The sequence below is a fragment of the Apteryx mantelli genome, chromosome 1 (genome assembly GCF_036417845.1).
Source record: "Apteryx mantelli isolate bAptMan1 chromosome 1, bAptMan1.hap1, whole genome shotgun sequence".
NCBI lineage: Eukaryota > Metazoa > Chordata > Aves > Apterygiformes > Apterygidae > Apteryx > Apteryx mantelli.
In genome coordinates this window covers 126,710,089-126,724,707 of record NC_089978.1, presented here as the reverse complement: position 1 = coordinate 126,724,707, position 14,619 = coordinate 126,710,089, and the positions used below count along the sequence as shown (strand labels likewise).

General features: G+C 35.6%; 1 protein-coding gene across 18 annotated transcripts in view; it reads right to left on the bottom strand.

The window, feature by feature from the left end:
• ABI3BP (ABI family member 3 binding protein) overlaps positions 1-14,619 on the bottom strand; it is a 180,318-nt gene that overhangs the window by 51,334 nt on the left and 114,365 nt on the right. For 11 of the 18 annotated variants that reach the window (XM_067301251.1, XM_067301112.1, XM_067301129.1 and 8 more), the window contains 14 exons: positions 14,352-14,420; positions 12,936-13,010; positions 9,801-9,872; positions 9,061-9,108; positions 8,465-8,539; positions 6,706-6,753; positions 6,126-6,200; positions 5,099-5,146; positions 4,152-4,226; positions 3,284-3,358; positions 2,617-2,664; positions 1,973-2,047; positions 1,228-1,302; positions 324-398 (listed from right to left, as the gene is read on the bottom strand). In XM_067301251.1, the coding sequence (XP_067157352.1) occupies positions 324-398; positions 1,228-1,302; positions 1,973-2,047; positions 2,617-2,664; positions 3,284-3,358; positions 4,152-4,226; positions 5,099-5,146; positions 6,126-6,200; positions 6,706-6,753; positions 8,465-8,539; positions 9,061-9,108; positions 9,801-9,872; positions 12,936-13,010; positions 14,352-14,420 (933 nt within the window). The remainder of the gene's footprint in view (positions 1-323; positions 399-1,227; positions 1,303-1,972; positions 2,048-2,616; positions 2,665-3,283; positions 3,359-4,151; positions 4,227-5,098; positions 5,147-6,125; positions 6,201-6,705; positions 6,754-8,464; positions 8,540-9,060; positions 9,109-9,800; positions 9,873-12,935; positions 13,011-14,351; positions 14,421-14,619) is intronic. The other 7 variants (XM_067301120.1, XM_067301139.1, XM_067301157.1 and 4 more) reach the window with 7 other exon arrangements.

Sequence of the window (14,619 nt, the reverse complement as noted above, 5' to 3'; positions counted from 1 at the left end):
AGGAGCCTCTCTGATTTGGTAATCAGAGAGGACTCAGTGTATCTAACCCCCCAAATCTGTCAAGACTCAAATTACTACATTTGACTCATCATTTGCTATATGTAATGGAAGGGAGGAAAAACCTTATTGATGCCCTAATAAAAATCCTCCCATTATCTTCAGTGTAGTTTTAAAATATTTTGGATTCACTGACTTAAGTGAAATGCATCTGATTCAGCACAAAATCAGCTATGAATAACGCTCCTGAAAAGCACAAGAACTGAGGCTAGACGAAAAGAATGATTAAACACAAACACACAAAATTACAGGAATGACTCCATTACCAGGTTTGGTGTGTGGCACTCTTGACTTGGCAGATGTTTTTGGTTTGGTAGGAATGAACTGTTTTTCAGTTGGAGCTGAAAAGAAACAAAAAGAAACCAGCACCCAGAACAATAAATGCCAAGTTATTTGAAAGGAAAACAAACAAAAAAACAACCCAACACATTGTATTCATAGTACACAAGGAACATAAGTTTGATCTGATCTGCAATAAGGCAAATTATATAAGGGTAAAGCTGAAAATCAATCAGTTGGAATTTCTGCAAAGAAAGAAAAAGAAATTAAATGGTCACTGACATGGACAGAATTTCCAAAAATTACATACAAATTTGTAGCTTTGCATGAGGCACTGAAGAATATTGTCACAAACAGCATACAGTAAAGTAATGGCAGAAAAAAAATTGGCAGTAATGGCCTCCATCTTGCACATCTTCCATATGTGAATATCTGAGTGCAGTATCTATTTTTCAGTGGGTGCTTCAGATCAGACTTGATCTATAAATTAACTTTCTAAGTCTTATGTGCAAACTAATCAATCCTGGAATCTCCACTCTTCATTATAATTCTTGCCATGCAGTATCATTTACTGGAAAAGGTATTTTAGCATTTACAGGAAACACTTGCGAGTCTGTGATCCACACCAGTATAAAAGATCCTCAAAAAAAGAAAAAAATAATAATCAAATTCTCACAATCTATCCTAGTCTGTACATGCTTCATCACTCATGTTCTGAAGAATCATTTTCTGCATATGAATATTGCAGCAGGTAGCTCCAGATGTGAAAAACATGGCACAGAAAGCGTACAAAGTTATGTAAACAGATCATTTAATAAACTCCCTCTAGGAATGTCTTCTCTAACAAGAATGGAAAAATTAAGTTATTATTTATGAAATGCACATGGTTACCCAGTGTTGCCTTTGTCCACTCAGGAATATGAGGAATCATAGTGGTAACTGGCTCATGGAAGGGTGGAATGATTCCTGTTGGAAAAAATGTGGATAAATCCTCAGAAAAATGAAGACACACTTCCTCCTCCCCCTGCCCTCCCTCCAAAACACTTCAGCACCATACTATGTCCACCAGGAAAGGAGTGTTTTAAAACAGCAGTAGGCATTTGCCCTCAGACATTTATGTTCAAAAGTTCCAATTTTTGTTTTTAATATCTAGATACTTAAAAAAAAAAAAGCCACCTTCGGTGAAATCACTGATTCTCTTAAACAGATTGGTCAGATGTATTCAAATTGGAACAAGCCCACGATACAACAGAAGAGACTCCTCAGTCTAATTTGACTGAAAATGTGTGACAAAGGAAAAGCACTGCAACAGCTCTAAGAGGCTTCTCTCATAAGAGCTTCAAAGACATGCTGTAAACAACAGAAGCATGTTGCTCAAATACAAGCTGTGAACATCTTTTTAGAATTGATTTAAATATACAGGTCACTACTATCTGTTTCTGGTAATACCAGCATAACACTAAAAACTCTTAAACTGCTGCAGTTTCTATCAGAGGTATTACTTAAATGCCACACTGCTGAGGTTTCCTAAGCTAGAATGGTAAACAGGTAACAGCAACTTTATTGCTGAGAACCTTTTCTAGAAAGCAATTGCTAAATTATCAACCTTAGCTTGACAAAAGGCAAGATAATTTACCAGGCTTGGTGTATGGAGCATCTGGGATGGGAGCTGCTTTAGGTTTAAAGGGTGTATGTTGCGGTTCTTTAGGAGCTGAAAGAAAAGACCAGTTATAAAGGATATATACTCTTCAGAAATTAGTCAGGTTTATTGCATAGGCACTGATACCTTGTGCCTGCAAGGGAGAAACAAGTTTTTCATGTGAGTGATTGCAAAATTTAAAGTCAGAATACAGGAATTTAAAGGGAATAAACAGCCACTAATGAAAAAATGGGTGCAGAAGCGATCAAGTAAGCAAAAGCTTATCTGGAGACAAGCAACAAAAACTGAAAGAACACAGACAGTCTTAGCTGAGATATTTCCATCTGTATTTCAGAGCTGATAACTGCAATACCCATGAATGCTTATCTCTGTAAGTATCAAAGAAATTACAATATGTGTGAGAATGAAAGAGGTATCTTCTGCAAAGACAACAAAACAGCTAAGAATCTTTCAATACCTGGAACAGAGCAGAATTAAGCTGAGTAAGTTTAAAAAGCAAACAAACAAAAAACCCAAAAACCAAACAGATGACATGAAAAACAGAAGAAGAATCTATAATCTTTGGTCCAAGGAGCAGTAGGGAAGAAATAATAACGACCAGCCCAAGGTCATGTTTTTACCTATTGTTGCCTTTGGTTTTTCAACTGTAAATGTTACAGGTACCAAAACTGCATAAAAAACAAGAACATGTGCAGAATTAGTGATAAGTACCACCAAAAGGGTAGAAAAACTCCCTTTTACATGACCAATTTCTTTCCAAATGTGAACGCATACTGTAAGTTCCCTTTTAATTATTTATTGGTGGAATTGGTGGAAATTCCAAACCATCAGGAGTTACAGAGGTTGGCAGTTCCCTAACATGTGAACTGTGAAGTCTATTTTAAGGGTCAAAGTCCATTACCAGGGCACACTTGAACGGATATATGAGTGGTATGAGTTACAGAGATTTAGAGTCACACATGAAGCCCTCAAGGATGGTTTTGATAGGCACAAAAGAGATGCAGTTTCCCAAGAACATTGTTGTAACATTTGTATATAGTTTACACAGCTATGCAGATTATTCATCAGTGACAACTGTCATGTGGCTGAAGAGCACACACATATGACTCTCTGAAACTCAGCCATTAAAAATATAAATCTGTTCAATCTTTAAACATGTATTTAATGTTTGTTAGAAAATCTATTTTTTTCTAATATTAAATGTTACTCAACACTTGATTCACTGAGGAAAAACAACCCAAAGGAAAACTTGACTATTCAAGCACAACAAAATAGCAATGTATTTACCAGGTTTCGTCTGTGATACACCTGGACTTGGTGATGCTTTAGGCTTGGAGGAGACTCGTCGACTATCTTTTGGACCTGGAAAGATAAGCAAAGTTTTGAACACCATAATGAGGATGATGGTTAAACATAGATCTTCTGATTTTCCTGACAAGAGACTCATTTTCCACAAAGAAAATTTTTATTTTTTAGAAATTATTTTTTCCATTTGAAAGTAATCAGAAAGAGATTTCATGCCAATGGGATCAACAGTATGTTAGTGCACAGACTAAAAATAAAGTGACTGTGACATTGCAGTGTTGGATTAACTGTCCATCCCTCTGTCAAACAGAGCTTGTAAACTGCTGTAGTTCTAACAGGTCCCCTAGCTGTTGTCTTGGATGTTCCATATTCCAAGAATCTGCTGCTCTTTTAAATCCACGTTGCATAAAAAAAAGTCTTCAGCAAAGCAGTGAAGCAGAAGGAACACGGAAATTTACCACTCACTTTCAAATGGACAGAGCTATTCCAAAGTGGAGTTTTGGGAACAGGAAAATACTGTAATTTGACACTTGTGAATAAATATCTGGAAAACATAAGTACCTCTTTCACATTCTATGGCAATTGAGACAAGGGTTTTCCAGTGTGTAAGGGCTCAAAATGAGACAGTTAACTCCTCCCCTTTCCTAACCATTATACAAGCTACTGACATGTATAAATATCTAGCCATATTATTTTGTTTCACGACAGCTATAGAGCAGAATTTTACTATAATAGTAAAACACTGCCTATTCAATAAGTATCTGCATACATTCACAGAGCTCAACAATTTTGACTATTTTCAATATGATAAACTTTCATGCAGTAAAGGACAAAGTAATAATAAACTTACTTGCTCTGGTTGGAGGAACATGCGGACTAGGTGATGTTTTAGGTTTGGAAGGCCCACGACGTGTCTCTCTAGGAGCTGAGAGAAAGAAACTGGGTTACACGGTACTAACATTTTCCCAGGGATCAGTGTCCACTACCACCAGTAACCCACCTAACCAATAAAAACACAGAACAAAAGACTTGAACCAAAGATTTTGTGTGGAAGAGATACAAAGGAGAAGTTTCTCAGGAACAAAATCAGTCTGCAAAGAAAGGAAACAATCTTGCTTGAGAAACTATCAACTAAGTGTGTGAGAGAATTTCTGGTTCTGTTTAGGAGGGAGGAAAAAGAAAATAATAATTTCAAATACAAAGACATCATTGCATGATAATGGAGGCTATACTGGAATGATTCATAGTATCATATACAACCAATAAAAATGTCTTAGTCAAAAGGGCCACATACTCAAGGATACGTACTACCCAGTGATCACTGAACTGATTCTGTTTTGAGAGTGGAATTGAGGTTTAAACGAAATAGAATTACTCTTCAGACGCTTTATGAAGGACTGAATCTCATTTACTGAAACTGGAGGGCAAGGAAAGGGGAAAAAGAAAATTTGCAGCATGCAGGTTCTTTTTGCCCAAACCACATGACTTTCTAAAATGGTGCTCCCTCTAGAGTGTTACTGAGAATGTGTGAGTTAGGCTCTTGTTTTGATCTGCCCTCTGCCTCTTATCATTAAATATTGAAGGAAATTCGCCTATGTAAAGTGCATAAAAGCTTGGAAAGTATAAGGATTCCTCTCAATTCTTATGATGAAAATTGAAAGAGCAACAGATGACCTTGGCAGTTAAATTATTAAGGCACATACAAAGAAAGGTGACAAACCTTCACAGGACTGCTCTTAATGGCTTGTTTTGAAGGGGAAAGACAGTATGACCATCCAAATAAGAAAGTATCATTACCTACTGTTGACTTTGGTTTCTCAGTTCTAAACGTAATTGGATCCAGGACTGCATAAAAGTAATGAAAACCGAAAACAACTAATCACAAAAACAATCAAAATATTACAATCAACACCGCCACAATGACAATACTATCCCTACTACAGCCAACGAGCCATGGTGACTCCTCCTTGAAATTCAATACATGACTGTATTACGCAACTTGGAACTGTCTCCAGCTCAAGGCAATAGCTCCAACACACAGCACAGCCCAAATATAAATCTGGAGCTTTTGTAAAAAGCCCCAAAGAAACTGTGGGTGATTCTTCCTTTCAACTTTGCACACTTTCCTGGCTTATTTCAAGGTTTTGATTAAGAAACCAGGTGCAGATTTATGAGGGGAGAAAGGAATCTTAGTGAGTTGTCATCTTCCTGCCCATTTTCCACAGCAGCACCACCTAATATTGCATATACCTTGGGTACCTCATGCAATTTCTAGTATGTGTTGTACAACTTCCTCCATCGTCAGTTAGTCCAGCATTGTACATTGCTCTATACTGAGCTCTACAGGTAACATTACAGAAAGTACTGCACATTCCCGAATCTCTGAACAATGGAAGGGCTCTGCAAAACCAGCTGAAAAGAAAGAATGAATAATTGTGGGCGGAGGGGGAGTGCCCAATTTGAGAATCACAGAAAAAACCTTCCTCTTTGCAATGACACCTCTCTTTCTCATTTTCACATTGCCCAAACTCATCCAAATTCAAACAGAAAAGAGAGAGTTTCACTGAAGACTCTGTTATTGCAAATTGACTTTGCACAGAAAATTACCACTGTTGCAGTGACTTATAATGAGAAAAGTCAAGAAAGAGAGTTCAAACTTACCAGGTTGCTTACAGATTCCACATGTGATACTGGATCCTATCCTTCAAAGAATGCTTCAACAAATACACCAAGCAATTCAAATAATTGTGAAGCCCCAACGATCACAGTAGGATTTGTAAGATATGCGTATCAGTGTGATAAGATAAAGAAACAATGTACTTACCAGGTCTGGTTTGTGGCACCTCCGAGCTTGGTGAAGTTTTAGGTTTGGAGGGAACACGGTGCATTTCTTTTGGAACTGAAATAAAAAAAATCTGACTATTAAAATCACTCAAGAATTTGAGACTGACAGAAGGCATAACATCTAAAGAGAACACATGCCTTGCAACCCCCTGGAGACACAAAAAGCTAATATGAGTAATGGAGTATGAATGTCTGGTACGCAAAGAGATGGTGCTGATGGAGAATCTCTGTAACAGGACCAAATAAAGCAAGGCCAGGATGGATGGCTGACTTGGAGACTAGTGTAAAAGATGAAGCATATTACAGAAACTGAATATAAAGAAACATGGTCAAAGCAAGATTGTGGTGCTTCCATCTACTTTACAGAACAAATTTGTGTGAGGAAAACTAAACAAAAATGAATATGAATTGTTAGTGCAAAATAACAAAGAAACCTTAAAGAAGGACTAAATTTAATTGTAAAAAATTATGACAGTGAAGTACAATGAACATATACTTATGGTGCTAGTTCTCTGTCGAGAAGAAAAAATAAATGTGATTCCTGTAGTTAGTACTTTTACCTATTGCTGTTTTTGGTTGATCAGTTCTAAATGTTACAGATTCCAGGACTGTATGAAAAACAAAGCATAAAAGCTATCATGAGAATTGAAGAGATTAATTCCACTTAAAATTAGTATTATTTGTATAATAATTACACTACAAATTATATATTGTCCCATACAAAGCTATTATATTAAACAGTTTCTATCTGAGACAACTGGGGACTAAGCAATTTAAGATGAAACATACTCCTTAACTGTGAGCTTAGTTCTCTCATGTGCTTCAAAGAGATATCCAAATATTTATCACTTCCTTATTCAGAAAATGGCTCTTGGGGGACACAAAACTCTTCTCTCTGCGATGTATTTTAAAGGCAGTTTACATATACAATTGCACTTGGAGAACATTTGCTTGCTCTGGATGCTGTATTATTAAAGAGCATTACAGCGTACTGTGCTACATGACCATATACATTAGCTCCAGACTGGTATGAACTTAAAAATAAAACAGGGTATTTGCATAAGGATGTAAAACAAATGCTGTTTTCTTGCATTTCCCTCATTAGAAACAGAGGCACAACAGAAATGTCTTCCCTTTCTGTGTCAATTCCTCTGTACGGGTGATAATCAAAGAATTGTTATAAATTTTTGTTATTTGGATATTTGAAGACTATCACAAGAAGGTAAGTGGATGATGCTGTTAAAAAAAGTTCCATATCTTATGGATTCCTGAAAAAACAATTAATAAGTGTTTTGTTTTAAACACAGAACAGTCCAAACTTGCAACATCTGCAAGACAAAACTCTCTTGTAAGAAGGATAGGCTACCGTAGTAATAAAAAGAATGGCCACAAAAGTAAGAACATTCAAAACATATGCACTGAGTTTATGAAGAGTTGCATTTTAACTTGTAGTTTGGAACCAGTATTTGATAATCAACTGCCATGATTCAAAAATTAGGGGAGAACAAGGATTTTGACTGTTTTTTAAACAAGAAAATCATGTTTAATAGACACCATTAGCTTTCAAAACGATTGCTCCATGTCACCAACTCAAAGATCTTCAGTAAAGTGATTATCATGAAACTTATCACATTTACCAAAAGAGAATATCTTGATATTTGATACACTGGTAATTTTCTGTTTTGCTATTACTACAAAAACAATTAATATTCTGGATAACACAGAACATTGAGGCCTTTTTTCCACATACCATTGAATTCAACAGAACTCATGTTTAATGACATAGTAAATGAAAATCCAGTATTTTGGAATACTGCATAGATAACTATTAATACCAGGAATATTAATAGACAAATAATATATATGCACTTGTTAATTAACAAATAGTAGCTCTGCACTCAGTACTTTACTTGTTCATGCAGAAAATAATAATGCCACGAAATGAAACAACTGTGAATTGAAAGGGTAGCATCATCCCGTTCACTCTAACAATGCTAAGCGGTACATGGAGAATTCCACCACCTATGTAGCCATAATACGTACTTTAACTGCAAGGAATTCACTTTAGTTACCACTATTTTCTGAGTTAAACAACATTATTCTTTCTGCTGCCACAAGCTAGCAGACATTTAGTCTTTCACATGATGATAAAAACCTAGTGAATGTCTTACTAGTCCTGTACATGGCACACAAATCACCGAATACACAGCAGAACAGAACCCTGTGATGTTTTAAATGTTTTAGATAAAGACAGCTTTTTAGAAATATATTTCAAAGCAATATAAATCATATTAGAAATAATCACACAAAACAGTTTACCATCTTTGGCCTGTGGGATATGAAGTTTGGGTGAAGTTTTAGGTTTAAAAGGAATACGTGGAGTCTCTTTTGGAGCTGGAAGAGAAAAAGTGGGTAATAAGTCGGGTAAATTGCACAGCAATCGAGGCCTGATAGCAGGTTTAGCACACAAACGTAGAAGCTTCCCACCTGCAATAGAGAAAAGAATTCTTTTTATAGGTAGCAGCAAAGACAAAGCCAGCTATGAAAAAACAGAACCCTGGCTGAGTATTCACATCAGTCTCAGCAGAGGAGTAGAATTTTGGTCATTTTTGGAGCCCAGATTTTCTTTCCTTTCTTTTTTTTTTTAAATAAAAAGTTGGAATTAAATTGTAAGCACAGACAGAAATAATAATGACAAAGGTGATTCAGAGCTGCCCGCCTTGTTTTCTCAAAAAGGAGACATTCCATCTGTGAAGACACCAGTATGCCCAACTATCGTGAATGCCAAGCAAAAGAATCATCTAGAAGAAAAACAAAGTTTAATGAAAGATCCTACAGCATAAGGGGATAACTTCAGTGCGATATTCTGTGATGAGAAAAGCAAACACAACAGCTTGCTAAGGAAATATCATTACCTATTGTTGACCTTGGTGGTTCAATTCTAAATGTAATGGGTTCCAAGACTGTAACAGAAACAGTATGACACAGTAAGTACAGAACATATGTCAGGTAATTTAAAGTTACTCCACTGGTTAAGTATAAAAGAGCTGCTGATACTATACCAAAATAATGTGGATCATCAAATTAACTTTTTTTTTTAATTGTGGGCAATTAAACTTTCTAATAATACAGGTTCAAAAAAAAAAGAAAATAATTATATATATTTGATAGCAACTGAGCGAAAAATATATAAATAAAAAGGAGAAAACCCTAGAATGATCAAGGGAGGAGATCACACTGCTTATCTCGTAGACAGCAATGGACTCTTGGTATACAGGGATGCCAGGGATCCCACAGTGAGGTATGCTACTACTTTAAAGTGCCATGCTCACCATGACCAAACAATTGAATTTTACCTCTGAGGTGAGCAGTCAAACAAGGACTAAAAGGTACAGCTGTATCAGTATCTGAAAAAAAATTTTTTTCAGAAAGCCTCTAAGCTTTCTCTCGTGATATCCTAATACAATTTGGATCACAAAACCAATGTATCATGACTCTTACCCATTCACAAACTATGCCAAATTGAAAAAAATACTCACAATCCTAAAATATGAAATAGCAGAATCTATAAAAATATCCCAGCAATAAAGGAAATATGTTAAAATAATATTAATGAGGATTTTTTAGATGTTATTGCAAAAAAAAAAATAATTACCAGTTTTAGAATGTGGTTCTGGTTGAGGGGATGTTTTAGTCTGGGTGGGAATGAATTGTGTTTCAGCTGGAGCTGGGAAGAACAAAACAAAATAATAAAACACAACAAAACCATAAAACTCCCCCCTTTCTCCCTCCCAAAAGCTTTAAAATAATTACTGCCCTAATCCTACAGTGAGGACAAAGAAAAGAAAGTGATACTATTCAGCACTGGCAATCTGACAAAAATCCAGGAACGTTAAATCTATCTTCATTCAGTCATGTTACAGGCTTTGAAATACTAGTAGTGCAGTTTCAGGGATAAAAATTATGGAACATACTTGGAAAAAAATCCAGCAAATTAAATATTTAAGAAACAAACAAACACCTTTTGAAATACAGAATAAAATTAAATTCTTTATCTCTGCCAAGTATTTTCTGAAGGAATCTGTTTTCTCTCTCAGTATCAACATTATCACATGATAATAACCACTGCCTTCCTGCCTCCGAGAAAAAAATTTGAAGTTTTCCACTTTTTGACTTTCTAAAGTAATAGCAGACCTCAAAGTATACAGCTGCAAAAGAAATGTCATTACCAACTTTAGATAGAGGTGTTTTGGTCTTAGAAGATGATTTGGGCTTCAAATGTACGGATTGTGATTCACTGGATACTGGAAAAAAAACTTTGTAAACATCAGCATTTAAGCACTGGTTATAGTAAATGGTGTCCAACAGGAGACACACATCCACATTTGGCAATGACGAAATGAAGTCTAGGAAATGACTTTCAGTTTGTATCAATGAATAAGCATGGAGAAAACTTATGGTATGAGTTTAATATATGAAATGTTATTGGACATGGGCAAAACTATCAAGACAGAATCATTGAAGAAAGAGATAATATAAGAGTTGGATGTTCTTCTGGAGCAACGTTAGCTGCTAAAAGTTCAGTCAAAAGAAAAGAAAGAGCTAAAAAATGAGGCTAAGAAAGCACTGTTATTCAATGTTGTCCTTGGCCAATCAAAGTCATTAGAAGAGTTTTCAGAGTAGTTTCCAGAGTAGAACTTACTGCAGCTGGAAAAAGGGAATCTAACTGATTTGATGCTAATTAACCAAAATGATTTGATTCTATTTCACCAAATCATTTAAGCAGACACTTAAAGACATCCTTATCTAGTGCAGCATTATATATGCTTTTGGCTGCACCCATGTTTTAAAGAGTAAAGCTTGGAAAACATGTTAAAGTGTTTCCCAGAAAACAATCTGCAGAGCAAATGCAAACAATGTCTCAAATCTTCCTTCAAATTGCTTCTGCTGAGCTTCATTTAACTTACAGAAATGGAGGACTATAATTAATTCAGTATAAAAATGACATACAATCAAAACAGAAGTCGTTGAATTATATATTTTGAAATATTATTTTATGTTATCCCAGTCTTTTGATACATTTTTAATTCCCAGCAGGGCCTAACATAATCCCAGCAATGAACTGGAAGGAAACTAGAAAATCTGGCAGTAGAATGCGGCAGAGCAGTAGCCTTCGGTTGCTCAGCACATGTGTAAGCAAATTTGTAGGATCAATATATTACTGGCATTTTTTTTTAAAATGACAAAGAACTAATTAAAGAAAGCTAGCAAGTAAAATGTCATCATTATGTTTTAGTCATGATCTTCTGGGATGAACAGTCATTCAGAGCTTACAGAACCAGGTCATTCGTGAACTAAGGGCCTATCTATTCTGGCAACAGCTGTCCTGGAGAAGAGGTCCAGTTCAGCTGTGTTGCAATGCACGACAAGGGAACGCACCCTGTGCTGTACAATTATACTGGAACACTGCACCTCTGATGCTGTATCGTCTTTATCTCTAGTATTGACAGGATCTCAGCAAGAGGGGACAAACACAATTCATTTTTCCCTCTATGTTATTTTCAAAGCCACAAAGGTAAGAAACAGTTTTTAATTTAACAATTTAACAGGTTTTTAATTTAACTAAGTCAACGGAGCTATGCTGAGAAATCCGGGAGGATGGGTTCTGCACTAAAAGCTTGTCTGTGGAATTACTACACAGCCAGGGAATGCATTTTCTTGTTCAAATAATGCCATGAAGTATTACACACAAAACATTATGCATCCTAAAACAAAGAGGAAATAGGAACCTCTTAGGATATAAAATCCCAGTGTTAATACTGTTAAAATTCTGCAAGATGTTAGCACTAGCAATAGTCCTGACCTATGACTATGGATCCCAAGCCAAATTTTACAAAGACAAGTTTGAACTACGGAAGTCTGAAGCCAACAGTTCTGAAGGTTTGATGAGAAATCAAACCTTAAGTAAAATCTAGAATGACCATGAAACTTGTCAGCTTTGAATCTGGACCTGAATCAGTTCAGAGCTACTGGTATCTTCCAGGTTGAGTTTTATTCTAATGGCACATTTAAAAATAACAATAGAAAATCCCACGTCCCAGCAGCCACCAAGGAGACATCACCTTTGAAGAGAATACTGCTCTGTCCAAAGTGAATGGGTACATCCACTCCCATAATATATAATCTAACTAGCACCACACAACTTAAACCCACTTAAATTATGACATTATTGTTATATAAGGCCTTGTTTGAGTGTTCTGCACAGAAGTAAAAGTGATTCTTCAAGCATGACCATTATGAATTGGTTAATCTGACATCAGAATTGGTTAGTTTGACTTTTATGATATGAGCACTTTATTTGTTAACTACTCATAAACCAACATGTTTGATCATTCTGAGGTTTCTACAACAATGCAATTAATATTTTGGGACTGACTGCAACAGGAATAAAAACTTTTCACTCTTAATAAGAAAGCATAAATAAAAGCTCTTGAAAAATATCATAAGCAGATATGAATACAGGGGAGTAGCACTGTTTCAAGACCGTTTTTAAGGTACAGCTTCAATTCAACGAAAACCCATTCCTACAAAAAGGTAACAAAAGGAAAAATAATGGACATGTGGTTGAGGACCACTAAATCAATTTGCATCTAAAAAGCAGAATGGAATTCTGTCATTAGCTATGACAACAGTGTTACAATCTTCCTTCTAAAAGATGAGAAAATTCTTTCTTGAGAGAAACTAAAAAAGCATTAGAAATAAGTCAGGGAAAAAGATTAGTCAGCATTACCAGTTGTAGTCTGCAGATGCTCAAGAGTATGGGGAATCAGAGTAATGACTGGCAATGGCACATATTTCCTGGTTGCTGTTGGAATAAATGACGTTAGCATACTCCATTTATCTCAGGTGTAGCTATAATTCCTGAAAAGTTTCCCAACTATCTGTATTTGCACTTAAATTTTTAGGATTAACACTCTAATAGAATACTTTGAAATCTACACAAACACATCTGAAATATTTTTATGTCCTGATCATACCCCTGCCTCCAACATTCTTGTCTCCCTGACTAGCTTTCCAATTTGCCCCATACAAGAAAAATCTAAACTTAACTACACAGCCAAAATATAGTAGTGAGATGCTAAATCACAGAAAGCAAAACTAGGATATGATCCAAACAGCAGAATTTTTTTTTCATTTTGTTCTTTTTTTTAAACTGCCACTGAAAAAATATGTGAGATAAAATAAACTCACAAACATAGCAACATAAACTTTTACATCATATCCCTACTCTGCAGGTTAGACCTGCAAAAGACTGAGATTGATCCTGCCCTCAATGAAGTCAACAACATAATTCCCATTTAATTCAACTGTACAGGTTCATGAAAGCCTGTTCTCTTTTCAGCCCTTTTTAGAAATCTGTTCTCATATTAAATCCCATCAACTAGATGTTTTCCTGCTCCCATTTCCTAATTTGGTATTTTAAGTAGCACAAGCTCCACAGATCTTTTATTATGACAAAAGTATTATGTGGAAAAATGGGAAAATAACCAGAAGGAAAAAAAATCTATTTCAGGATGTATTTCATCCCTTGCATTAGTACTTTTATGCTTATTCCAACAGAACATGCATATATGTATGTATTTATTTTGTGATTTCAGCACAGATGTCATATGTCTGGTTCCAGAGCCAAAACCACCATGAATTTTCACTTGCTATTTCAGACTTGCCATAATTTGTTAATATTACCGAGTCATAAATCAACTGCTAAGTATGTCTGCTAACACATATACATTAAATACTGATTATACATATGTAGCTTTGTCTTTACTGTTAGTTTATGCCTTCTGAATAGATTAAATGATATTTAATCACATTTTAGGCACAGGGCCTAAAGAGTACTGTGCTACACAGGATTCTAGAGAAACAAATACATGGCTAAATAATATGATATTTTTTACTAGATGAAATTAAATAAAATCACACAAACAGTAGAGCTATCAGTCCATATGCTTCACAGGTATCTCAGAGGTGCTCACCAAGCAGGCTAGAACCATGGAGAAATAATAAAACACCAAGAACATACTTTCAGTTGCTGAGTTTGGACTACATATGAATAAGGAACAAGGCTAAAGAAAACAGTGTTTCTAATTGCACGTTATCAGACGGATGAAAAGAAGAATGGCTAAAGATGACCAGTAATCATTACCCTCTGAGGTCTTTGGATGTTCAAATGTGTATGGATTCTTAGTAGTGACTGACACTGGAATGGTTGCTGCTGAAATAAAGAACATTTTCTTGAGAGACATACAGGTGCATCTACATCTGTTTCTCAACTTCTGATAAGGTTCAGCTGCTATTGCTTCCCAGTTAAAATTCACCTCCTCCCCAGGATTCAAGTGAAAGAACTGAGTAAGTAAAAATATTACTGAATACTCTTCAACATTAAGTGTTTTGTGGGACCTTTGCTGCTCTTT